Genomic DNA, 26,271 nt, shown 5'->3' with positions numbered 1-26,271 from the left:
GCAAGGCCTTCCGGTCCGCAGCAGCCGTTCCCCGGGCGCTCCCAGACACGCTCTTGAGAGGGATTAGAAACAGTCCACCGAGAAATGTTGAGGGGCGTGTCAGCCTTTTGGTAGCTGAGCAAAGGCGGTGTTCTCTCAACACCGTGGCCTTTTCCCATCTGCCTGGACGTGGGTCTGGTCCAGTGAGGGCCACAGGCCTTCAACGGGACAAGACACATTGCGGAATGACCTTAGGTCCGACACTATCCGTTGTCAGGGCCTACATGCTTCAGAAATACTGTCCATTTCCAGAAGTGGTCTTGTCACCTTCACTGCGGGCCAGATTCAGTCCTCTGTGATGAAAACAGTTATTGTGAGCGGCGGCAGGGCACTGCAGTCTCTTGGTATCGGCTCTCCTTTTCCTTCAGACCGACCTGCGTTATTGAGCATTTCCACCATTTTCAGGCATCACTTAAGTTGTTGTGCTGAGAAACAAAAAAAGAGTCTTATTTACAGAACAAAGATCTCAGTTACACACTGGGGGGAAAAAAGAGCTGTGATTTATGATGCAAACCAAAAAATAGTGGAATTGAAGCACTGTTTTTTTTTTAAGCTATTCATTTACAATTTCTAGATTTTGACTCCATGGGCCATGAACAGCCGACAGGACTTTTATACTTGTCAGAGTGAGGTACACCAGCTGTCGGAATAATTCTGTCAATAGTGACTTTTTGTCTGTTTTTGCACTCCCTAACAATTTGGTCAGAGTTCAGATGTATGTAGAAGAAAACATGTGTAGCTTTACATTGCGTGAATCATGCCATTAAAAAAAAGATTAAGCATCGCTCTTTTAATTCTTCAAGAACTGTCTGAACTTACTTTTCCCACATGCTTCCCGTGTTGAAAGGGCGCTGTGGGACAGTGTAGATCTATTTCAACTTAGAAGCAATTGGAAAAAAAAATATCCACTCTGCTCTGCAAGTAGTTTTGACATCTGTGTTGAAGTAAATTAGTCAATGAAAAAGAAACAATTTGTAACTTTCTGTGATGTGCATTCCTGACCCCCTGCAGATGCTCTTTTACTGTCTCACAGCAGTAAGAGCTTTTGGCATCTGCTTCACAAAACCCTCCTGCCTTATTTAGTTTCTCCCCTCCATCCACAGTGTTTGTCTTCCCTTGCCACTCGCTAGGTTTAGGAACTGACAGCTTCGTTCACTTTCAGCCTCTCTTCTGACTCTTCTGAAATTCAACTTATTGTTTTGTTTTTAAACTCAGAGGAGCTGCACAAGTCCGGAGCCCCGGGTTCGATTTCGGCCTGGGGCCTCTGTCTGTGCAGAGTTTGCTTATTCAGCCTGTGTTCGCCAGGTGCTCTAATGTCTCCTACCTTGCTAAGACATGTTGCGCAGATTTGATTATCTTCTCTAAAACTGATAGTGTGGCCCTGCAGTGGTCGTGTTTCTTATCCAGAGGCAGATGAGTCTAGGGCTTTTAGTCCTGTCTTGTGCCCTGTTCTCTTGGGACAGACTCTGGCCTCACGGGGACGTTCATGTCTTCCTGATGATGGACGTGTGAAAATGCATAAGCAGGGATCCTACCACAAATGGGAAAAAAAAAATTAAGATCTGAATCAAGACATTTGGGAGGGGCGTCTTTGAGAAATGCCTCTTAAGTTTTATATTTGACAACCATATGCGTCAGGCCAGAGAAATTGTCAGTGCGTTGCCAAAAAGACTAAAATCCAATAATTGGGTTGTAAAGAATATTAATATCAGTATAAGTGATGTCTTGACAGTGCAATTCATCTGGAGCAAGAACATGTTTGTTGGAAAACAGATGTGAGCTTTCAAGAAGCCAAAGGGCAGGGGAGCTGAGTTTTTTTAAGAGAACATGATTCCTAACACAAGCAAACAGAGGAAATAAATGATTGATCCCTAATAATCAGAACCATGTGCTGGGCTGGGGATGGCCACCTCCTACCAGCCGGGCCTCAGATTTCTCTGCCTTTGATCTGCCACACAGGCCTGTCTTCCTGCTCACCCTACAGCAGTACCGGGAGCTGGTCGGCGCGCTGCAGGTCCAGCTCACCGGCCACTGCGTCAGGACATGTGCCACCAGCATCTTGCAGGACGCCGAGAGCCACTTCTGGTGCGACCCCAAGCCCTTCTATGAGGTGCGACGAGGTTAATCTTGCTCTCCCTCCTGCTGTCCTTTCTTTCCGTTTCTGTTTGTCCACGTGGCATGTGACCAGAAACGGGATCCAGGCGTGTTCCCAGGAGATCCATCTGGAAGACCCCCCCACACACACACAACCAGCAAGGAACTGTTGGTTTGACAGATAGTTCAGAGAGAGTGTTGAGAGCACATCACAGGCAGGCCTGGCTGCTCGCCTGTGTCTGTCTCCTTGCAGTTTCAGGTCAGAAGATGTACAGATCTCATTGCATGTCAGGTGGCTGCTCATTGCTTCTGATTTTTGTTCGGGGCAAAAAAAAAGATTTAGAGTTTTTGCCTAATTGTACCCCACAATTAAGCCTATTTGGATGTAGTTTGGGGTGTTTATAGTTATTTATGGGTAATTTTGTTCAATGCACCGAAACCGGATCTCAAAATGCTGCAAAATGCCCGGGTTGCACTGGGAAACCGAGCAAACAAGGGGTAAAACTCTGAAATGCTTAAAATTCCTGTTCTTTTGGCTGATTTGGAATTTGAGCATTTGCTTATTCAAAATGTAAACATTTAAACAAAATGTACAATAAATTGAGATGGTGCAGGAATAATTCAGTGCTCAATAATTACAGCATTACATCCTATGGTACTTTCGGTACTTTTTGAATTTAGTGTTGAAAGGTCTTGGAAAACCCCATCACGTGGCTATTGGTAGTGATTCATCCAGTATTCTTCAGTTATATAGGGCTTACACCTAGTCACAATAATTTAGTGTTGCGGGATTCAGCCGGATATAGGTCTCAAGGCTTCACCATCCGAGCACAGGTTTGAAGCTTTTTCCTGACACTGTCTGAGAGTGACTATGACACTTAGCTGAGTTATAGTGGTACCCTGTCACCATAATGTAGTGGTACAGCATTCAGCCCATTATACTGTAGGTTTACAGATTTGCACCACAGAAGTCTGGCGTAATTATTCCTTTTTTTAGCCACTCTTTCATACTTTCTCAGTGGGAATTATTAGAGGGAGGTTTGTTTCCTTTCATGAACACCGTCACACCTTCCTTTATTTATCATTGTAGGTGGTAAGAGAAGCTGCTGTAAGTGAAATAATGAGACCCCGCTCTGGAGAGTAAACACGGTGCATGCCCACTGCATTAGCAAACGATAACACTGTAAAATGCTGGCGCGGAAGGAGCTGGAAGAGGTTACATTTGTATTACCAGTGAAATGATTTTATTATATTTTTATTGGATCGTATTGGTCTGTGTAAAGCTTTGTAATTGAGATCTGTCCAGAGAAATCATCTTGCATGTAATAAAAAACAGCTGCTTGTCTTGCAAGGGTTTTTTTTTAAGGCTTTGGTGTGTGGCAACAGATGTGTGGCTCTGGAGAGCTGAAAGAATGGCAGGGTTAGTGTAGTGAAACGCGGTTGTGGGGGAATGAATCTTATTTAATCGTCCTCATGTTTAGTCCTGAAACAGAAATTTGAAGTGAAAAAAGATCTGATTGCCTTGTGTCTGACTGACTGACTCAGCTCATCTCCATTTGTCAGAATACTGCTGTTCCACATAGTGAAGAATGTTTGCGCTCTTTCATCCACCCTCCATTTTCTACCCACTTCATCCCCCGAGTCGGGGTCACGGGGGCACCGGAGCCTGTCCCAGCAAGCAATGGGCACAGGGCAGGATACCCCTGGACACGGGGCACGCACCCCAAAAGCTAATGAACCTGTCAGTATATTTTTGGACTGTGGGAGCACACTGGATCACTTGGAAGAAACCCCCATGAACACGGGGAAAGCATTCCCACAGAGCTAGCACCCCAGTAGTTGAACCCAGGGCCCCAATGCAGCAGGGTGCCTTTCATGCCAGGCCTAATTTAAGCTTAATCTTGATGTGTATTGCACCTGTTGTGTTATAGTGTGGGGTTTTGGATGCAGCACATTTATAATGAAATGTGACTTGACATTTTAGAAACTGTCTAGCTTAATGTTGATTCTTCCTGCCTTGGTTCTATGTCAGTAAAATATTTGACTTTCAAGATTGTTACCTTCAGTGTGTGTATAAATATGTTCTCTAGTCTAGTGACAGAACCAATACACCAGCCCTCTGTCTGCAAGGACTCTAGACCTAACTGCACAGGAGTCAGAGACTGCTGCTTGCCTAGAAAAGGCCAGCCTGCCGAGAGTAGGCATAGTGCTTTTGTTTTCCTTCTTCATTATACTTTATCATACAGTGATGTGTCATTCTTCGCTTGCTGCTGGTGTGCTCTTACCACCCACATGTCAGTCACGTTGGGAGATGTTGGATTAGCAGCTAGGGGTATCTAACACAGGATGCTTTCCCATGCTTCAGAATGGCATTCTCTAATGAATGGCTGTGGGTTTTGTGTGTGGGACACAAATGAAACATGTCCTTAGATTGTGGTGAGACATTGTACATCTTGTTAATAATCATGTTTTGGTCACACCACAAATGTTTAGACATCTAATACCATTTCCTCATAGCCTGAACTTAATTAGATTTATAGGAAACAGACTTACTTCTCATCTTCCTTATTTTATTTTCCTTTGAGGATCAACCATGACTTCAGTTTCCAAACTCAAACTGTGTAGGAACAAGAATTCCCCTTGCTGTCTTTTCCATTCTCTTGTAGCATGCGCGATTAGAGGACTGACCGAGTGGCCCGTGTTGTGCGGAGATGTAAAGTGTCACGCCCGGTGCTTTTGGCAGGGTGAGAGGTGTTCCTTTTCCATCCAGATGTGGCACTATTTCCTGTCGGCTCTGCGCTGGGACCTCTGGAACGTGCTGCCTCCCAGTCTGGCCCAGGACGTCCTGGCTCAGGTTCTGACCCAGACCCTGGAGATCCTAGTGCAGAGGTATTCCCAGGCCTGCCCGACCTACAGCAGGACCCTACAGATCAGGTAGCACGGCCTCCTGAATTATTACTTGAAAGAATATTTTTTTCTTTATGCGAGAGTATGTTTTTCATGCTTGCTTTCATTCCCAGCGCTTGCTCCAGGCCTGCACAAGGAGCAGGCCGCTGACGGATTTATAACTGTGTTTCCCCCAAGTCGGGGGCCCACACCTCCAGATTTTGTCTGCTTGAAATTGCATTAGCTTATACAATGTGTAAATTTAGTGTGGTCAGTTAGAAAAATGGGAGGACATAGCGTTGCTCGGCACCAACACAGGGGGTAGCATGTCCAGTTAATAATACCACTGGAGACTCTCTTTGTTCGCTGAACGTGATTTACTGAACAATATCTCTTTATTATCCCTGCCTGCACTCCGTCATTCTTGGCTGTGCTTTGCGGGGCCGCACTAAGTTTTTTATGTTGGTTTTTTTTTTACCAAACACAATGCATTAACACACACTTAGAGCGTTTAAGTATGTCACAGGCATGCTTTCCATCCTCGCTGACAGCTGAGGAAGGGCAGACCCTGCGCTCAGAGCTCTGCGCTCCGCGGCGCGAGGCAGTACGCGGTTGCCATTTTAAAGAGGCGTGCAGTTTAAAGAGGAAACACTGCTGGTTTCTGCGGGGCCGCCGTGCCGTCGGAGTCTGCCAAGCATATGGAAGAATAGACCTTTGCCTCCGCTTTTATCTTCAGCGGGCAGTTTTCCATTCTTCCTGCCTTCATGCCACATATTATGCCCATTACCCAAATACTTCTCGAAGTGAATCACTTTACACCAACAATTATATTCTTAAATTTCGGGAACAAAAGTGTCACTCGAGTACGTGTGTTTGCAGATGAGCCCTCCTGTGCAGATTTCTGCTGATCCCTCGCCTCTCTCCTTCCCCGCCAGGGCCGACATCACTGCGGTGCTGCTGTGCGCCGAGAGCCTGCTGTGGGGGCTGTGCAGCAGCCCCGGGAAGCTGCTGCGGCCGGACCGAGACCCCTGCCCCCGGCTCTTCTCCATCCACAGCCTCTGCAACCAGCTGCTGGCCGTGCTGGCCGTCGTCACCTCCCCGCTCCGGGCCCTGTTTGAGTACGAGCCGCTCGCCTTTCTTCCCAGACTGCAGCGGGCAGGGGCAGCCGCCGGTCCCACCGACTGCGTTTCCTTTCATCTCATCCTCGGGGCAAACCGGTGTAGGAAGACGCACGCGTTGATGCAGCGCAAAAGCTTGTTACACAGGCGTGAGCTGTTTAAAAAAACACGCGAGACTCGGGCTCTTCAGACCTGAACTGGATCGAACTCCCTAATCCAGGAGTATGCGTAACGTGCATGGTAAACCTGAAAAGACACGCACCTTCGAAGGGGAATAGGGTTTTGCCATGCCGTTTCCCCGAAATCCCAGTCTTGGTAGGGAGCTCATCTCCATACGATGTCTTTCCCCCATCGACTGAGCACAGCCGAGCAGACGTGTGCTGGCTGTCTGATTCTGTTCGTCAACATATAAACTGCAGTGCAGGAAAGGACGCACAGCAGTGGCTGGTCCTAGTGTTGAGCTCTTTTTAACTAGCTTGCAATCGCTATAATGTGGTTAGATTGAGAAAAAAGAATATTTTTTGTTAGCAGTAAATGATTCTGATTTTAGACGGTAGGAAAGATAGAAGTACTCTTGAGCAGACTCTACTGCAAATACCCACAAGATTACTCATCTAAAATTAGACCTTTAGCTCAGCTTGATAGGGAAGTCTGCAGGTAAGCCTGTTACAATAATGAAAATGAGCTTGACACATTTAACAACAACATAATGGGATAACTAGTGTTAATTGCTGTAATTGAATTTCTCTTCAAATTTAAATGTCAGGCTTTGTCTTAGCGCAGGACTCCAAAGTTTGCATTTTCTGTGAAACAGTGTTACAGCAAAGCCCTCAGAAGAGCTCACTCGGTTTGCTTGTGGAGTGTCTGTTTCCCGTGTGTGGCTGGAGTCGGAAACAATAGTTACTGACTACCTGAAATTATTGCAAAAAAAAAAGCATCTTTACCCTGTACCCATCTTTACCCTGAAAAAATACCATGCGAGTACCCATCTTGGGTGTGTGTCAGATCGTAGCCGTTCATTATTTTCAAATCTATTTGCCCTGCTCCATCCAGAACACCGTATTTTCTCCCGTTGCTTGCTAAGGCGTGTTAATTGAGGTGAAGAGCGACACCCTGGACACCCTCTTTTGCGGTGAGGCGTTGGCCGGAGCAGTGTTCCTCAAGGGGAGCAGTGAGCGGACTGTGTTCCTCAAGGGGACGGCCGCAGCGCCGCCCTTACCACCTCAGAGCCCGCTTCTCCACACAGCGACCTCTCAGCCTCGGGAGTGGTCTGTCAGAGAGTCTTCCTGCTGTCGTTTCTCTGCTCCAGGACGTTTCGCAGAGGCCCTGAGGACCTGTCGTCGCTGTCCGCCGCCGGACCCTCCGGCTGCCCTCCCCTGCAGTGGCTGCGCTTCGTCAAGCCTTCGCTCTTCTCGCGGCAGGAGTGAGCTCTCTCCCGCCTTCCTCCGGGGGGGGAAAGCCTTTTGCGTGAATGTGTGGTGCTGGTTGTGGGAAACGAGAGCTGAATGCCTGGGCTTGCGTACGGTGAGATGGTTTTGCTTCACAGGATATCAGAGCAGAGCTTCAGACCCGGGGAATTAACCAGGAACACATGCGGTAATTGTGCACGACTTCCAATGTCATGAGCCATCCAGATGGATTAGATTTATTTTGACTTTTGCTGTGGCTTTTATTGGGAGTGGAATTACAGCTTTGACAAAGAGATGAAGACACACGTTTGTTTGCTGAAACAAACACAGACCCAGAGAGTGACAAGTATTCCAGTCTGTCGGAAAGCGCACACAGTCATCTTCATCTGGATAATATAATTGAAATTGCTAATCCTCACAAACGGTAGCCTGCTTCCATTGATAGTCCAAAAATTCCAGGATGGTCATGCTACAGTATGTCCTAGCACCTCACTGTAGACCAGCAGATCACACTGTGAAAGAGCCAGAGATGTTGGATCCTGATGACCCTATTGTAGAAGAGTATATAAAAATAGTGACAGTTACTTTAAAAAGTGTGTTTTCTTACTCATATAAAATGATAGACATGAAAAGAGCTTGTAACCTCTTTTTTTTCAATACAGAGAACTGGTCCCTTAGTATAACACTTTGATATATAGAAGCTGTTAAAAGGAATATCTCCTGGATTTGCAGCTATGTGACATCATAAATTGCTCTGTCAAATTAAACATAATGTTCCTCTTTTGAACAGCAGGGTGCATAGAGCAGTTGTTTTGCTGGGTAGCTCGTAACCCTGGGGCTACATTTCTTACTTTTTTTTCCAAATTCCAACTGATCTTTGAGGAGTGAAAGGGCCAAAATTTCTTCATTGAAGAAAAAAAATGTTGTTGTAACCTCGTAGAACAAAAATGAACATGGTTCTACAGAAGAGATAAGTGAGGTTATGCTGTATCTCTTATGCATTTGGCAGCTTACCAAACATTAATTTGCTTTTAGCTAGTCAAGATTAAACATAATTCCTTCCCTGAGCAGACTTTAAGTAAGCAAGCATGAAGGCATTTGCAGACTAATCTGGGAGGAATTGACATTTAAGGAAGTTAGCATTACATTTACAGTTTAAGGCTATTAATTTCATAGATAAATTAACTCCCATCTTTGTCTTTATCTTACTTTTTTTTTGTTGAAGGATATTGGCTGCAGATGAAATATCTTCCCAGCTTCAGCTGAAATTGATGTTATCGCAGCCGAGTTGTAATCCGAGGTTACTGCTACAGACTCTACTTCAGAGTGACTGTCTGCTGCTGCGAGTGTTGCTCAACACATGTAAGGGTTTTTATTATTATACTGAACACCAGGTACTCGGCAGTATATGATAAACGAATTTACATGTTCATTTTTAGAGTTGATTTAGCATCATTGCATTTCATAAGGTTGATCTCCTGATTTTATTCTGTGAGCTCCTGCTGGGTTCATTTCTGATTCAGGTAAATAATTTGGGTGTGCGTTGCTCACTAACTTTTTAGTTTTTTTCTGTTGTTCGTTTTTGGAATTTTCTGAACTGAGCTGCCTCCCCCACTCCACAAACACAGGTTCTGAGTTGCTCCCAGCATGGAGTGAGAGATGCGCTCGCTTTGGTGAAAGAGCAGAAGAACAGAATTGCACCGGCAGGCAGACATAAAGTGTCATCCCTGAGTCGAGGTCATTGACAATGGTCTTTCGATACAGTTTTTCTTTAACAGGAAAGATTCTAACCCCTCCTGTACTGGCCGGGAGCCAGCGACGCAGTGGGAATGGCTCACTGCAGGGAATGTGCACGCTGTGGCTGTGTCCTCCCTGCACAGAGGTCTCCCACCAGTGCTCCTGGCAGTACTGGGCCTCCGGGAAGCTGTACATCCTGAGCCGGCCGAACCGAGCGCTGCTACAGTACATCACTCCACACACCTGGTCTTTTATTGGACAAGCTGCCTTCCTAAAGGGAAGAAGAAAGGTGTCTGATGGAAAGAGGCCATCCTCCCCATCTTGCTGGCTTGGTCCTGAAGTAACTCATAGAGAATTCCTGAGAATCAGCGAATTTGGACGTTTCGTAAAGCATCCACAGCACTTTTGTCGCTCTGGCTGTTGGTTGATTCCTTCACTCAAGGGTACAGAAGAAGAAGAACATTATGGGCCAACGAAGTTCAAGTAGGGAGCTGCGTCAGCATGTGTAGGCTGCAAAGGAATGGGTAACGGGTTTATTCCAGGCTGAAAAGAAAAGACAGGAAACAACGTTTCAGCTGTGGAGCCTTTTTCGGGTGCCATCTGAAGAAGGCTCCACAGCCAAAACGTTGTGTTTCCTTTCTTTTCTGTTGGTTTATGCAATAAACCCTTTACCTGTTCATTACGGGCCAACTGCAGCTCCACGCGCTACATGTTTCTGGCCAGATCCTGCTGAAGCTGCTGGCCCGTGTGGCTTGTCTCGTCCTGAATCCAGGGGTTCTGACTAGATGACCATGTCTCAGTTACAGAGCGGCTCTTTCCATGAGAGACTTGTCTCGAGTTGAAGATGTTTTTCCTGCTTGAGCTTGTTTGTTTAACCAGTAGGCCACGCACCTTTCCACACACTTTAATTCATCTTTGTTTAAACATGTCATTGCGACAGTCCCTCGTCAGAGCATATGACATCTGCACTAATAAACCAAATGGGGACATCACCTGCAAAACCAAATTGAAATGCATGTTAACCGTAATATTTATTAACCTGTTATATTCAATAATTCACAGCAGAGTGGAATAGAAGTAGACAGTTTTTAAGGATGTACCATTTTTACCTCTGTTTCATGATTCATAATTGACACGGTAAAGCTGATTGGATTAAGCAGTAATATAATAAAGATCAGGTCGCAGTTTTTAGTCTAAACCATGTAGTAAACTGTGAGTCAGCATCATTCATTTCGAAAAGGTAGTTGTCGGCTCATTAAGGTGGGGATTCAAGCCAGTCCATTGTAAATGCTGTGATTTACCTGGTGGATTTGTTTAGATAACGTTAAAAACTCTAATTTGGCAGATCCCATGTGTGTGATTATTGAACTTCAGTGAAGCAGATGAATATGAAAGAATTCTCTGAGTCTGCAGTCTGCTCGCACGTTCTGTAATCTTCCCCAGTTAAGGGTCTTCTTCGCTTCAGAGTGAGTGACTTGACTAAGCGCCGACTCTTCCTCAGTGTAAAACCCAGATAAATTGGTGATCTTCAGGGAGCGATCAAGGTCAGCGGGCCTTCTGAGTGCCTGTGAAGTTCGGCTTGAGAACACTGTCGAAGGGGACTGCAGTTCATTCATCATAACTGGTCTGCAGTTATATAGTGGGATCATTATTAAAAACCATGTAGTTAACCTCTGGCGCTCTTCAGCACCCCAAGTGGAAATTAATGTAAGTCCCAGAACTGCCTGTTGACGTTCAGGTTTAAATCTCCATATCTCCTCAAGGAGTAATTACTGAGCTGACAGGCTACAAGGCGCTGGCGTTATCCCTGTAATGCAACATAATAGAGTGATTGTAGGTCAAAGGATGTTTGACCACTTTCTGTTGTGAAAAAATCAATTTCCATCGTTCCTTCAGTACCAGGATTTCCCATTAGTTATCAAATGGGCAATATTAGGTCTACATCCTTTAATGCGAGAGGTAATTTAGGGCTGTCATTTTAAAACAGTCTAGCATTTGTCAAGGAAGTGCAAACACGGCCTCACCTTCCATCGCGCTCCTCATTGAGTCCCGCGCTGCGCTCACGTTCCCGAGTCCAACACCTGTCATCCCGAACGAGGGCTGACGGATGTCTGAGGGCCGCCTCGCGCGCTGCGGCCTGTGCTGTCCTCCCCGGCGTGGCCCCTCACACTCGCCACAGCCCCCACAGACAGCCTGTTGTGGTAGGATACCCACCTGGGTCCTGAGGCTCCCGCCAGAGGTGCCTGTTCCCAAGGGCAAGTGAAATAGCCCTGGGCTGGTACTTCCTACGGCTTCTGGGAAATATTTTATTTTGTTGCCTTTTAATGATGTTTTAAAATCCCTGCTACCCTGGACTGGAAGAAGAGGTTAGAAGGCGGACGGATGACTGGAAGGCTTATTAACAGTTTAGTCGCTTTGTGGGGTTTTGCTGTACAAGAGGACTGAAATCAAAAAGTGAAATCACAAGTGCAATCTTGTGCGCTGCACCCGCAACTTTTTGGAATAGCCGTTATCCAGTAGATAGCTGTTAATTCACGTCTGGATTAATCTAGTAGGCTTTCAGCAGACTTTGAGAGTTTGCAGAAAATACAGCTCCTGAACCTGTTGGCATGTAATGGTCTCGTTTTGTTTTGTTTCGTGAGTATGTATGGGCTTCTAACATCAGTGTTGTGCAAAACACAAGCATTAGAGGCTTTGTGCAATCAATCTCTTCTTCACCTGAGCCTTAACCCAGCTGTACTGGGGTCAGGCTCGTAGCAGAGGTTCTCTGGGCAGGGGAAATTAATGAGGAAGGGACCCCAGCTCCCCAAGGAGTGGGCTGTTTCGCACAGGCAATCTACCAATCAGTGTGCCTCTGGGAGGAGACTAGTGTGCTGGGGAAGCCCCATGTGATCCAGTAGAGAGCATGTAGACTCCTCACAGATGGATACCCACCCTGGATGTGAAACCAGCACTCTTGAGCAGTGAGGCAGTAGCTCTAACTCAAATGCCTTCATGCTGTCTGCTTTGCATGATTAATGTAGTCAAAGCTCGATTGAAAACCCAACACAAATTCCTGTGATGCACGCGGCATGTCTGACATTGCCATCTGAACTGCTTTGTTCTTTATGGATCACTCGCTCCTTAACTTATTCCCTAAGGAAGTGTATATTATCACGTCATATTAACTTAGTCAAACATCTCATCCATTACCTCAGTCCAATTGCTATGGTTAGAGATGGCTAGGAAAAAAATAGTACAAATAAATGAGATAAAGCTTTAAAAACAGGCTTTGTGTGTATCCGTAGGGTTTCTATTTATGCATTTCATATGAAAGTCATAACCAGATTACACTTCTTTACATCTGTCCTGCTGAATGACAAATAATGGCAGCATTTATATTATTTTTTATAATCCCCTTCACTTGCATTTTATTGAGAATATTTCCATTCTGATGTTCTGAGAACTCCTTTTTTATTTAGATGAGTGTTATACAGATACCGTCTTTAACGGCAGAATATCGCTTTATTGCTTTTTATAGATGGAAAACACATTGCTTTGAAACTGAGATTTTATTGCTTACTTGTATACACCCTTAATAGCATATTCAGCTCATGGTATATAAATCAAAAATCCCACTGTAAAAAGGAATTATATCTTTTTGAAATGTAAATATGGATGCCTGCATATCTTATTATTTAGTTGGTGTGTCCTTGTATTGTTTTAAATGTGAGAGAAATGGTATATATTGCAGTGTGATTACAGTGTTGATGACTTTGTTTCATACGTGTATACAGTACGTTTAGATGCTTGAGCCTGGTGTGAACTATGATACTTGAATCTGGTCTTCACTGATCTTTGAGTCTGGTTTGAACTGCGATTTTTGAAACCTGGTTTAAACTTTGATTCTTAGAATCTCATTCAAGCTTCGATTCTTAGGTTTCCTTTGAACCATGGTTTTGGAGTCCGGTTGAGACTGTGGTTCTTGAACCCGTTGTGAATTTCGGTTCTTGAATCTCTTTTGAACAGTGATTTTTGAGGGTGGTTCTAACTGTGCTTCTTGAATCTGGTGTGTACTGTCCTTATTGAGCCTGGTATGAGCTGTGATTCTCAAAAGTAGCATGAACTCAGGCTGAGCAAACGACAAAGCAGAAGTGTTGTGGGTACTGGAAACACTTATATCAGATCTTCAGGGATTGTTGATGTTGTACTAATCACAGTATATTAACATGTGCTTCACCTTTTCTCAGATTTCAGCAGCCGGGGGGATGATCTGGATTCGACAGACTGCCTGAATGATGCGGAAAAGTTCCTGGAGGCGGTGTTCATGGTGCTCAGCAGTCTAAATGACGTGCCTAGGTCTCTCGCTACAGTGCTAGAGAGCTATTTTGATAAAATGCACCTGTGGGAGCGTTTGCGTAACTTATCAGGTAAATCAGCGCTGCTCTGTTTGATTAAACTTAGTGTCCACCAATCTTGTTGTTATCGCCGTCGTTAAAATGCTTTCCACCAGGTATCAGAGAGGTCCCCTCTGTGCTAGCCACCAGACATGACCAGTGTCTCTTGATTGGTACTGCTCTTTGTCCCAGCAGGTTACATGCAGCTTTTCAATTCAATCAATTTTATTCTTACAGTGTGTGGTGCCTTTCAACCAGAGAGGCACTTTACTTAAATTATACATATAATAAAGTGCAGAAAATAGACAATACCATGAGGGACTGCGAACAGAGGCGTGGCCATCACCTCAGTTTTGCTCTTCTGACTACAGGGTGATTGACAGCCTGTGTCTTGGTGCCATAAATCGACTCAAAGCACAGAAAGTCCCAGGTGGCTGACAGCCAACTTGGGTTTTAAGAGTCAGCAGGCTCATTACGAGGAGCGAAAGTTAGATAACAGATCTTGGTAACCGAAAGTCAGACCTTGACAGATCTTTGTTCTGTAAACCAAGAACATAAGCGTAGAAGCCGAGAGGAGGCCATTCAGCCCTTCCAGCCCGAGTGGTAGTTGGTAGTTAATTGATCACAGGAGCTCATCCAGCTGTTCCTTGAAAGGAACCCGTTGATGAGGTTCAGCACCATGGCTGAGTAGCTGTTCCACAGTCCCACCACCCTTTGGTTCAAGAAGAGCCTCCTGTTGTTGGGTTTAAATGCTCTTCCATGAACTTCCCACTCGAGGTCCTCTGTTCTGTGGTTCTAAAGAAGGCCTCTCGACACGGTCAGTGCCTCTGAGGATAATAAATACTTTTATCAGGTGCCTTACTAGTCTAAGACAGGACATATTCCTTTCGATTTCTCACTTTGACTTTCTAATAGCCTTTTTTATTTTTACTTGCAGTTCACTGTACTGCTTTTCTGTAACTGGATCCTGTTGTTTTTTAATCATGTTTTAAAGTGCTTTCTTTTCATGTTTATTTTTTCTAATTGAGTTGTTGAACCATTCGGGTTTCAGTTCTATAGCTTTTAATTTGCTCTTTTTTTAGGATAAATCCATGCTATGCTTTTAGGAGAATCTGTTTAACTGTTGACATTCATGTCCCACTGATCCTACAGTACATCTGTCCTGTCCTATTTTACCTCTCTCAATTCTTCAAAGTCTACTTCTGGAAATTTAAACTTTTGCTTTGGACTGAACTGTACCATTCCTGTTGCTTTTTCAACTGCTGGTATTCCTGTTATTGATCTTTCCAAATTTGTGTGGGGAAAGTTTAAGTCTCCCATAAAAACGACTTCTTCTGTTTCACATAAATTCTTATTTTCATGACAGTCAACATTTGAATTTGGTGGCCTATAGCATACTTTTAACACTGTAGCTTTGCATTGGTTTTTAATGAATCGGACTTCATAGATTCAGAGGCTTTTGATTAATTTCCTGAACGTGAAAACTCTTTCTGATGTAAAGCACAGTCGCTTCGCCTCTTCTGTCTTTCTGTGTCCCATAATGGCTCACACCCGAAGAAGGCTCCACGGCCGAAATGTTGTGTTTCTTTTCTTCTCTTTTCTTGTTCCTTTGCTGGTTTCTGTGATTCTAGCAACATTATATTTGCCTGCTAATATAGTAGCTTTTCTCTCGTCTGCCGTGTTTCTTATACTCTCAGGATTTAGGGATCTGCTCTTAATTACTTGATCGATTGTTTAGTTCTCTTTTTCCCTTTGGTTTTCCCTTTCCTATTTAACTTCCTTTTTTGTTCTGTCCCACCACTCTAGTTTAAATATTTCTGGATTTATTTGTGGGTTCTCATGCCAAGACAAATTCACAAAAACTGCAGGCCTCCCCAGCTGACACATTGCTGAACACAGTTGACAAAATAAGGAATTCATATTTTCCCATACAGCATAATGCCACCCCAGAGTGGACATGTATCAACAATCATATTGAGCAGAAACACAAATTTCAAATATATTTAAACATATATCAGTTAAAACATACAGTTGCTTTTAGAGATGACTCTTTAGTTTGGTTATATTCATTTTATATTTCGTCTATAGTATTTTTATAGATATGTGGGACCGTAAAGGAAGTGGTCACCCTGGAAAAAAAACAACTAAGCTTCTACATACTCATATTCTGGTAGTTTTTTTTGCTATTTGAAGGAATAATGATCTTTACTCTTTTTGCACTATTTCTGGGGGTCATGCTCCACTTGATAACAAGCAGTGCAGGTAACTACATGGAAGTAAATGGAATACATGGGTCAATGGCCATCTCTCATTTGTAACCTTCCTTTAATTATTCTGAATGTAAATGGATGCAAATTATTTCATCTCCAGTGCAAAACTAAAGCCGCCCTGACTGTCATTGAACCCCGGCATGCTGATGGCGATGCTGCAGTACTGTATGTGTCAGTTGAACGATTTTCAACGTGATAATGATGAAGCAATCCAGCATTTTCTGAAACATGCAAGTGAGACTGGCCATCTGAGGAAAAGGATGCTGGAGAATTGCAACGTTGAAACGGAAACCAAACTGGCTGAAACATGGCTGGCAAGATACTCTGAGACTGGAGTTGTATCCCCAGAGCTCTTGGGGAAACACTTCACATGTCAAGTGGGAGGACAGACTGAACAACATCAGCACTCTCTCTTCCAGACAGCACCACCAGCGCTGAAGCTGTGCTCATCCAGCATCGGCTCTGGATGTCAGACTCCAGGCTCCCAGAGAAGATTCTCTTCTCCCAGCTTCGCCAAGGCAATCGCACCAGAGGAGGCCGGAAGGAGTGTGTCAGAGATGTGGTGGACGCAAACTCAAAGACAAAACGTCAACAGCCTGGGAGACTGTGGCCCCTGAACAAACCAGATGGGAGGAACATCTGGGAACATGTGGGAAGGAGCCCAGCACTTTGTCAGAACGAGGAAGCAAAGGGAAAGCACAGAAGTGAGCTGACCATGACTGGATTGCACAGTGCACAATCTACAGTGCTTTTTTACCTTTGATAAAAGGTTCAGGCCTGATAATGACTGCTTTTTCTTCCTCTCCCAAACACATTCAATCTATAATTTCACAGCAGCACACTTCATGTTACTAATCAGCTGCTGAACTCATCTCCTGGAGTCTGGACAACTACGCTCTGCTTTCTGAACATGGAGTTTCTCTCATTTCCCTGCTGCTGCAGTTGCTGTAGATGCTGTTTATGGGGCTGAAGCGGTAGTAAAAAGCAGACACGAGCTGCCTATGTTAAGGTCATTCTGCTCTAATCTGCCTTCTCTGGTCTTTGTCCATTTATCTCATCACAGAATCATCCTGAAATGTGGAATTTTACCTGCAGGCTTAAAGTCTGCTGCTATCTCACGCGTGTTAAAAAACCTGGCCCAGACCCTCAGGTGCCTGTAGCTCTCGTCCAATTTCCACTTTCTCCTTCTGCATCAGACAGGATGAGGGATAAAGCAGGAGGGTGATGGATTGTCACGTCAAGCTCTGATCAGAGTGGGAGATGTGGAACAAGCTATCTGGCCATGTGAGGGAACGTGCTGTATTATTCTGAAAGAGGTATGTCCTGAAAGGAGAAAGGAACAGAGGTGCTGTGATCTGAGGCAAGCCCCCTGACTGTGGGATGGCTGTGAGGCGCTGTGCTCCATGGGGAGTTCTCTCTGAACTCTGTGGGGTCTGCGAGCCCCATGGCAGGACCTGCAGCCCCCTGACAGTGTGTCTGCAGCGATCAAGCCCCTGCTGGATGGCCAGCATGCGCTCGGGGTCGTTTGTTGTCCCTGGGTGGTGAGACCTGGAGTCTTCACATGAGCGAAAAAGTCACAGGCACTGTTCTTGTGTTACTGCTAAACCCCTGCGCAGTGACTTCAGTCAAGCCACACTTTTTGCATCCAGCTTCCCCTTAAACAGTCTTCCTAGGAGACGCCTTGAACCCATCTAAAACAATCAGCTTAAATAGTGTTTCTTATAGTTACAGATAACTACATAGACCAGTCCAAACTGTATAATTGTATTTCACAGCATACCTGTAAACATATTCTTCCTTTTAGTGATTATAATCAATGTGATTGTAGCAGAAATTGCTACGATTTTAATGATTCTGGAGGAGGTAGATCTGCTGAGATAATAATCTAGACTACGATGCCACACAGAATACGTGTGCTCGGAGTGACTCAGGAGGCTTCATGTCTTTCAGTGTAGGCTGTGTCAAAAAACACAAAAAATCAGAAATCTTTAGTAGACAACTAAACCAGTCTCTGAGTACCTCAGTCACCTGACACTCATTATTTCTCAATCCCTATGTTAACATCTCCTTCACAGGAAAATATCCTTCCAGGAAGGCTTAGTGTTATTAATTGAAGATTCTTTAAATAGTTTAGCAAGCTGTAACATATTAATTGGAAAACATAAATTAGAACAGACAGATTGTTCACTCTCCAAATGTATGCTGTTCCTGCCAAATCTGTTCATATTCTGACATCAAATCCTTTTAAATTTCAGTAGTATTGGGCTTTCTCGGTTTCCTTGTGAGTGTTTACTCACACAGTAGAGTACATCTGATACACAGTCGTAGCTCATGCTTTCCCAGAATAAGAACAACTTAGGGAATGAGACAGTATGTACTTAAAGTAAAATCACATTCTGTAAAGTTCGTTTGTGCTTCACACAACCAGTACTGCCTGCCTTGGTAACTGTAGTAGTAAATTAGTAGGGGGGGAATGAGCCTGCAATTATTTTTTGACACTCGTTTTAGGAAAACCCTTGATATTAGGTTTAATCAGGACTCATGCAGTGACGGAACTCGTGTAGGTATTTTTATTACATGCAAGTGGTAATTATTGTTGCATAATTTTCACAAATCGGAGAGAAGAGGGTTTGAAAGAAAACAAAAGTTTGTCCCGTAATCTCGATGTCTTTCTTATGATGTTATATTCTTTGTGGTATAATGAGCCTAATTGCTGGCTTGGCTTACACATCTCTGTAGTGATTTTGGATGCAACATATTTGTGGTAAAATGTTCATCTCAGAAATCAAGAAAAAATGCCAGATTGGGCATTGGACTGCATTACTGTGTTACACATTGTTAAGCCGTGCTTTAATAAAGTCTTTCTCGTTCTTTTCCACTTAAATATACAGACTTTGCATCACACTGCCCCTCACAAATACACACACACAGACTGAGCACATTATTAGAATATTAGAAACACAATTTCCTTCTGTGTTTGACATGTCTACCTGAATTCTCCCGAGAGGATTCAATGCCATTGAAACATGGAGCTCTTGCTCGGCAGCTCTGAGTGGTCCACTGTTTTTATTTTTTATATCCGTCAGCTTGCAGCATGTGAGATCCCCACGTGTACATTCCCAGAGTCTCAGAGCCCCTGTCTCGCATGTGTGCACTCCACCGGATGCATTCACTCCACCAAACCAATAAATACAGCGAGAATATTTTAATTAAGTTATTTTTCTCATGTGTGACTTCTCTGAAATTCTGCGGCACACCTTTTTAATATCTGAAGGTATGTTACTGTGATGTGCTATGCCATACCGTTGAGAAAAACCGCAGTAATACAGTATCGCATGTGTTTTATTTCTTTATAATATGTAAAAAGTAATATTCTGACAGAACTGAACTGCAGGGTACATGACATTTGCTGGATGCAAGTAATTGAATGCCCTTTTGCATGTTCAACAGGAAAGCTTTTAAATATAAGTTTCAAAGTAGCTGGAAACAAGTGGCATTGGTAAAAATAAACAAGGCCGATCAATCCTGATATTGTGTTCTAACAGTATCACTTCAGGTGCTGTTGGCCTGAAAGGGTGCTTGTGTGTGAGAAATAAAAATAAGTGTTAGGAACCCCAGACAGGTGCTCTGTTTTGGGGGATTTTGTACACATGGACTGATGCTCCTGCGTTGTTTGTGTTTTGCCGTTGTTCTAAAACAGATGCCAGCAAAGCAGAGCCGAGGGTGTTGAAGTGTCTGAGAGCCGCTGTCTCTAAGCCCGTTCTGGATGCAGTCCAGCACCTCGTCTCCATGGTGAACGCATGGCAAGACGCTGAGCATCATGGGACACACCCTCACAAGCACATGGTTCCGGAAAGCCTGCTCAATAAAATCCCAAGGGAGTGGGCTTACACACCCCGAGAAATTAAAAGGAAGCAGACTGGGAAAAGTAAGTATTGCAGTCCTCAACTTTTTTTTTTGTAGTCCCGACAGCATTAGTATGTTCGCATCCATCCGTCTATTTTGTGAACAGGGTGCAAGGCAGGGCCGACACACAGACACACTCAGACCACGGCCCGCTGTCTCAGAAGCCAGGTAACCTGCCAGTATGTCTTTAGACTGTGGGAGGATACCCACACGAACACGTAATGAGAACATGCAAACTCCACAGGGCCCCAGCGCTGAGAGGCAGCAATGCCAGCCACCGTTCTGCCCACTTGTTCACGGTATTTTTTTAAACCCACGCTATCGGAGTCCAAATTCATCAAAAGTTCCTCATGAAGGCCTGCAGTCAGGCCTGACGTTTCCAGCTAGTTGACGGTCGTGTCCGGGAGACCCAGGCAGCCGCCGTGATATCCAGCCAGTTGGGCTCTGCTGAGACTGGGGGTCGTGAGTCAGCCGGGGTGTCCCGAGCGCGTGAGGAAACATCCTGGAGGGCTGTGGGTTTGCAGGGGTGTCGGTGAGCATGGCCAGCTCCGGCCGCTGCTGACAGGGAGGGAAGTGATGGAGAGTCTGAAACGGTGGCTTGCTCCTCCTCGCCCGTCCCCCACACCCCCCGCTGGAGCCATCCCGCAATTCCACACTCAGGGCAACGTCAAGGAGTCTCGAGCAGAAGCTCGGGCCCTCGGTAACGAGTCTAAAACTTGCGTGTCCATCCAGGCTTCACGCAGCTGGTGGCCCAGGCCGTGTGTTTCGTGTTCACCAACCTGCCCTCCCTGGTGGCGTCCCTCCCCGCGCCAGTGAGGTACCTCTTCTGCGTGGCGGAGAGCCGGCTGGCCCGCGGCGATCGGCAGCCGCGGCCGGCAGGGCTGCTGGTCTGCAGCTGCGTGGCCACCCTGTGCCACACCCTGGAAGACGGCGACGCCCTGGAGCGGCTGACCGAGGCCGCGCTGGACCGCTGGGGCAAGGAGAAGCTGGGCCTGCTGAGCGAGTGCCTGCAGGGCGTCTTGGGGCAGCAGAGGGGCGCCCCCAAACCCGCCGTGCAGAAGGTCCTTCAGCACCTGGAGGCGCAGAGACCCAGGTGGCTGGAGATCCAGTTGCAGAAGGCAAGGAGGCTGAGCACTGAGGCGTAAGGCTGCTTTGTCTTTGTGTGGGAATTTCTTTCTGCCATGTTTGAGCACCATCCCATACAGAAGGTGGTGATCAGCAGCTGCTTCTCAGCAACAGACAAAGATAATAGTTCGATCAGAGGTCTTCAGATCTTAGAGATGGCTTGTGTTAGTGTTAAATGTGCTCTAGTAACTTTAAACACATTATCTAGTTCTGGCAAGGAAACCCTTATTATGTGCTGATCAATGTTTTAAGTGTAATCACTTATTTTCAGGGCTGCTTACTAAATCGTCACTGTTTCCCTGTCCAGCTTGGCATTCAGTACAGTTTCAAGCCGTTCTCAGGGTGGTCTGAATATCCTAATTAATATATTTGAACAATGCAACTTACCATATGGGTGTAAAATCAGCAGTAGTTTAAAAAATAAGCAGTCGTTTTTCAGAAAAAAAAAGTTAAAAGCTAGTTATGTGATCCTGTTTCACACAATATTTTAATTTCAAGATAATGCTGTGGTTTGTCTTTGGAAAAAGTAATACTAATATGAGTATAAGTAATACAGTATCAGATATTATTCATATAATACATGCTGAAAATCCAGGGAAACACTACCCACATTCTGAGTATTGCGTTGAAAAATTTACATTATTTTTTTTTAAATTAAAAATATTAAAAGCCATCCTTTTTGTGAAAAATCGTCGCAAAAAGTTAAGTTGACTGCAGTAATTAAATAATATAAATATTAGGAATATAACTTTGCTTCACATATTTTTTTTATTTTTGGGATTCAAATGCAGATATTTCTAAATTTTATTTTTATATCGAGTGGGGGAAAAACAGGTTTTGTTTTGTTATTTTTTTAATGGCCGTTGACTTCGTCGGGGTCAGACCTGAACTCGAGTCTTGGACTGAATGTCATAAGGAAGCCAGCGCTCAGATGATGTTCGAAAAGTCTGGAAGTATTAATCCTTTTTAAAGTGTCTTTAAAAAAAGGGAAAGGAAAGATGAGTAGATTACCTTAAGTGTTCCAGGAATCACCGTGGCCTCAGTGACAGGAAGGCAGGAAAAAAAGAGGAGAAAAGGCAGTTATGTATCACCTGTCTCCGACACTCTGTGAAATCATTACTATTCATTAAAATAACCTTCACTTTGAAGTGACGCCTGAGTTGTAAACAATCAGTGTACAGTACATCTTGCAGAGAGAGCTTGCAAGTCCAAAAAATAAAGCAATATTCGTCTTTGCAAAGTAATTTGTAGAGGAGAAGATTATCGTTTTCCATCATGGTGACCCTGACTTGGCTGACTGGATGCATACACAGATTAAGATGAATGCAGTTATGCCTTGGCTGAGGTCTGCCTCTTTCAGGGCGCGTTCTCCCTAATGACATGATTGATAGGCTGTCCCAAATCCGGAGAGGAACTCATTAATCACGGCGCTGACTGAATCCAATCATCTGCTTCACCTGCACGGTGATGGACAGGGAAGGATACAACCCAGGTGCTGACACCGATACACTCCTTGGTCAGAGAGGCCTCAACTTTTTCAATGTCAGCCCTCAGAAGATGCCTGACAGGTGACGCTGTTCCTGGCACTGTCGCGTTTCCGAGAGAGGGGGAGGCCGGGAAAGAGACGGAAAGAGGCGGGCGGGTGGGACGGGGGGGGGGGAACAATGACATTAAGTCTATCTGGAATAAAGTGTTCATTTTTTAACTTGACATGCGGCTCGGTCATAAAAATGCACGGTGTAGAAGGGCAGGAGAACACTGCGGATCGTTGCCAGGCGGAATTGCATCAGGGCCCGGGAACGCTGCTTGGCGCGCGCTCGGAGACGGGCCGCGCAGGAGAGGGCACAGGTGCAGGTGTCTAAAGGGTTGCACCTGGAGGGCAGCCGGCTCTATGCCCTTGCTACAGTGCAGTGCGAAGCGTATTCACCTGCATGGACACTAGATGTACGTTTATTCGTGTTCATACCGTATATACTTAACATGTACTTCAATTAATTCTGAACTTAGCTGACACACACATACGGTACATGTGTATATATATTCTGGCAAAACAAGCCTTCAGCCTCTGCTGTTTTATTTTATTCACTATTATTGACAGCTCCGGTCTGTCATCAGCACCCTGTGCTAAGATTTACTGAGATAGTCCCCTGTATAAATTAAATGAAAAGTGAAAACATCAGCATTATCCAGTAACCGTAATTGAAACAAAGACGGAACAATAAAATTTGAAAAGTGAAGACATTTGGCTCAAAATTCTGAGCAGAGGCAAGAGTGGCACAATTTATAGCCCTCATACATTTTAATTTTTATTTTAAAAAAATCTGCTGATCAAGGTGTCGTCAGCTCGCGTTGTGTCAAAGCGCGGAGTCCTGTCACAGTAAATGCTTCCTGTTATTATTCTGATGAAGCACAACAGGGGGCTCTGCTGTGATGACCGTGGGGACTCGTGTGGGTGTGCTGACGTTGACCTGCCTGCTTCCTGCTTTCTCCTTCAGCCCTTTTACTGTAGCTGCTGTTCTTCTCCTGAGATGTGAGGAACAGAAAATGCAATTGCTCTTCGTGATAAGCGGCAGGGATACAGAGGCTAGGTGTGCCAGAGAAAATATGTTTCAGTTGAAGACAGTTTTAAAGAACTGTCAGACAAGGTTAGCTAAAAACAGCTACAAAAAAATCATCTGTAATTCCTGCAGAAGATGATACTCTTTCATTTTACAGTATTTCACAAATGTGTTTGGATGATGTTAGATCATAACCAAGAATTTATGTACAATGCTGTTTTCCACAGGAAAGGTAATTAATTAATCAAGGTTGATAAATTCTGAAATGCTAGAAAGTACAGCATATTTAATTGTTTTGGACATGAAACGGAAGATGGTTCCCCCTTGCGTAAAGTGTTAAAGAAGGAACACGCTGTCAGATCAAAATCTTACAGAGATTGTAATGTGCAAAGTTTCCGTCCCTGGGGTTTAAATCTCTTCTCTCCAGCGTGCTTCAAGGGTCTCATGTCGCCTCTCTTCTCTCTGCCTGTCAGTGCATTTGAACCAGCAGAAAGCATTGTGGTGCAAGAGAAAGGCAGCGCGCCTGAACTGACTGAGCAGAAAATAGGCATGATGGTCCTGGATATCTGCCACAAACCAGGTGGCAGCGAGTACCTGAGGCAAATTTATCACATCATCCAACTCAATGAGGTAGGGAAACGGCCTTTTTCCCGAGCAATTAGGTGTGTGCTGGCCTGAGGCAGCGTCTGCTACCAGCTCAGGGTGAGCCGAGGAGCCGCTGGAGCCGGCGGCGTGCCGGTGGAGTCTGCTCCTTCCTGGGCTGTGTAGCTCTTCCAGGAGAGTCTGCTCCACGCAGGGCCAGGAGGGGGCCCCTGCCTGGGTCCCGGTCCTGCCCTTTCAGTCCAGGATAAAACCACACTCGGCCGTCAGTCAGCCCCTCGCTAATGTGTGACCAGTATTAACGGGAAAGCATGTCCACTGTCAGAAACCTGCGCACCGATCGATTGCCGTATTAAACTGCTCATTGATACATCCAACGGCCTGGACCCGTTCCACAATGTTAGAAACAGATCGTCTGGAGATCTAATGCAGCAAAGTGGGTGGTAGCAGACATTATATGTGCACCTTTCTGCTGATTCATAATCAGTAATTTATATCGGTGTATTGTGCAAATTGAGTTCCGATGCAAAAATAAACCCCTGAAAGAGTACCCCTTTCCTTTAGTTCTGCAAAACATATGACGAATACATAACTAAGCAACTACCTATGAATTAAAGAACCACACTACACTAGTCTGTTTTGACTCCTTATTGGCAAAGATGCCAAGATACAGTACGTACAGTATGTTTGTTCCCCACTTATTTCTTTAGTGCACTCCTCAGGCACAGACAGAAGCATGAAGGAAGTGAAGGAACTCCACCTTCCTAGTTGGTTACAGCTGCGACCTCGAGCCATTTCATTTGCTGTCCAATAAAAATAAATATTTGACTCGTTAAAAAAAAGTGCTCAGGCGCTTGAAGCGCCACCACAGAACTGTACTTACTTTAAAGACTTGAAATTGCTAATACTCGCAGGGTGTTCTCAGAATATTACTGACAGACTGGCATCCAATGCAAATCCTTCGGTAAACCTGAAAATATAAATGATTGCAGCACTTTATAAGTGTGGTAATTTGACTGGAGTGTCATCAACATGGAGAAAGGCTGGTCGATAACTGTGTTTAAAATGTGTACTGCTCCTGGCAATCAAAGCAGACATATTAGACCGGCACTAAACACAGATACTCCAGCAACTCCAGGTTTGAAACAGAGCGGTTTACTCCACTAGACGGCCAGCCTAGCCCCCTGGATCCCACTGTGCAAGGTCGAGGAAGGACAGCGGGAGAGCAGGGAGGCGGCACACGTCCAGTATAAGTGTTGAATGATGGCTCTGCAACTCCCAAAATATTACCAATAAACTAATCAAGCACGCGGGATGATGTTTCTTCTTTACACTGCATTGTAAAGAGGGTGATGTGCCTTTTTTGTTTTCATGTAAAGGCCTTAGTATGATAAAGATAGACAGTATATCTCAGACCAGAGCGTACAGTATCTTAGGTCTCTGGTTGTCTGTCTATTGGAACTGAGTACTTCATTGAGATCAATAACATATAGACTGAAAAGAAATGAATTCAAATAAAATGATTGAGCCTGAAACAAACAATCCTTAAAATAAATGGCAAGAGCAGAAAGATATATGTGTATTTTTTAGCTGGGAAAAGTATGCGATGTTATTAATTTTATACAGGAAGCAATCTGACAGGCGGTTATTTTTGTGTGCTTTTATAAATGCCAATACCCCACTGGCTCACAGAAGCAGCGTGGAAAAATTCTCCACTTTAAACAGAAATGTTTTACACACTACAGCAGAGGCAATTAATGGGCATTTGCTTTGTGTGTTTTGACAGATGTTTTGATAATCACAAGTATCATGTTAATAGTTAATGATGCTTTAAGTTTTGGGAATTTTGACGTTGCACTGATTGCCTCAGTTCTGCCTGGACTCTCCCCAGCGTTTCCCCCAAAACCTCTTGCATCTGTGAAAGCTCGTATTTTGTAGGCAAACACAGGAAAAGAAATGTGTTACAATAACAAGCGATATCATTATATTGATAATATTAATATAAATATTTATATATGGGAAAATGTATTCAATTGGAATTAGAAGTTGTTGTAATTATGAGAGTTTAAATACGTTTGAGAATGTAAATGGAGATGCTGGACTGATGCATCACAAACCTGTGGCCTGGAGGTGGGGGTAAACATCTGGCCTGG

The 26,271-nt window shown here is 44.5% G+C and overlaps 1 protein-coding gene across 7 annotated transcripts in view; it reads left to right on the top strand.

The window, feature by feature from the left end:
- Positions 1-26,271, top strand: part of kiaa0825 (KIAA0825 ortholog) — a 144,475-nt gene that overhangs the window by 37,214 nt on the left and 80,990 nt on the right. For 6 of the 7 annotated variants that reach the window (XM_088630689.1, XM_088630685.1, XM_088630686.1 and 3 more), the window contains 9 exons: positions 1,999-2,149; positions 4,877-5,067; positions 5,955-6,137; positions 7,447-7,560; positions 8,772-8,908; positions 13,513-13,692; positions 19,630-19,857; positions 20,568-20,976; positions 23,992-24,148. In XM_088630689.1, the coding sequence (XP_088486815.1) occupies positions 1,999-2,149; positions 4,877-5,067; positions 5,955-6,137; positions 7,447-7,560; positions 8,772-8,908; positions 13,513-13,692; positions 19,630-19,857; positions 20,568-20,976; positions 23,992-24,148 (1,750 nt within the window). The remainder of the gene's footprint in view (positions 1-1,998; positions 2,150-4,876; positions 5,068-5,954; positions 6,138-7,446; positions 7,561-8,771; positions 8,909-13,512; positions 13,693-19,629; positions 19,858-20,567; positions 20,977-23,991; positions 24,149-26,271) is intronic. The other variant, XM_088630690.1, reaches the window with a different exon arrangement.

The sequence above is a fragment of the Lepisosteus platostomus genome, chromosome 4 (genome assembly GCF_059453375.1).
Source record: "Lepisosteus platostomus isolate fLepPlt1 chromosome 4, fLepPlt1.hap1, whole genome shotgun sequence".
Classification (NCBI taxonomy): Eukaryota; Metazoa; Chordata; class Actinopteri; order Semionotiformes; family Lepisosteidae; genus Lepisosteus; species Lepisosteus platostomus.
This window is presented reverse-complemented; position numbering and strand designations above follow the sequence as displayed.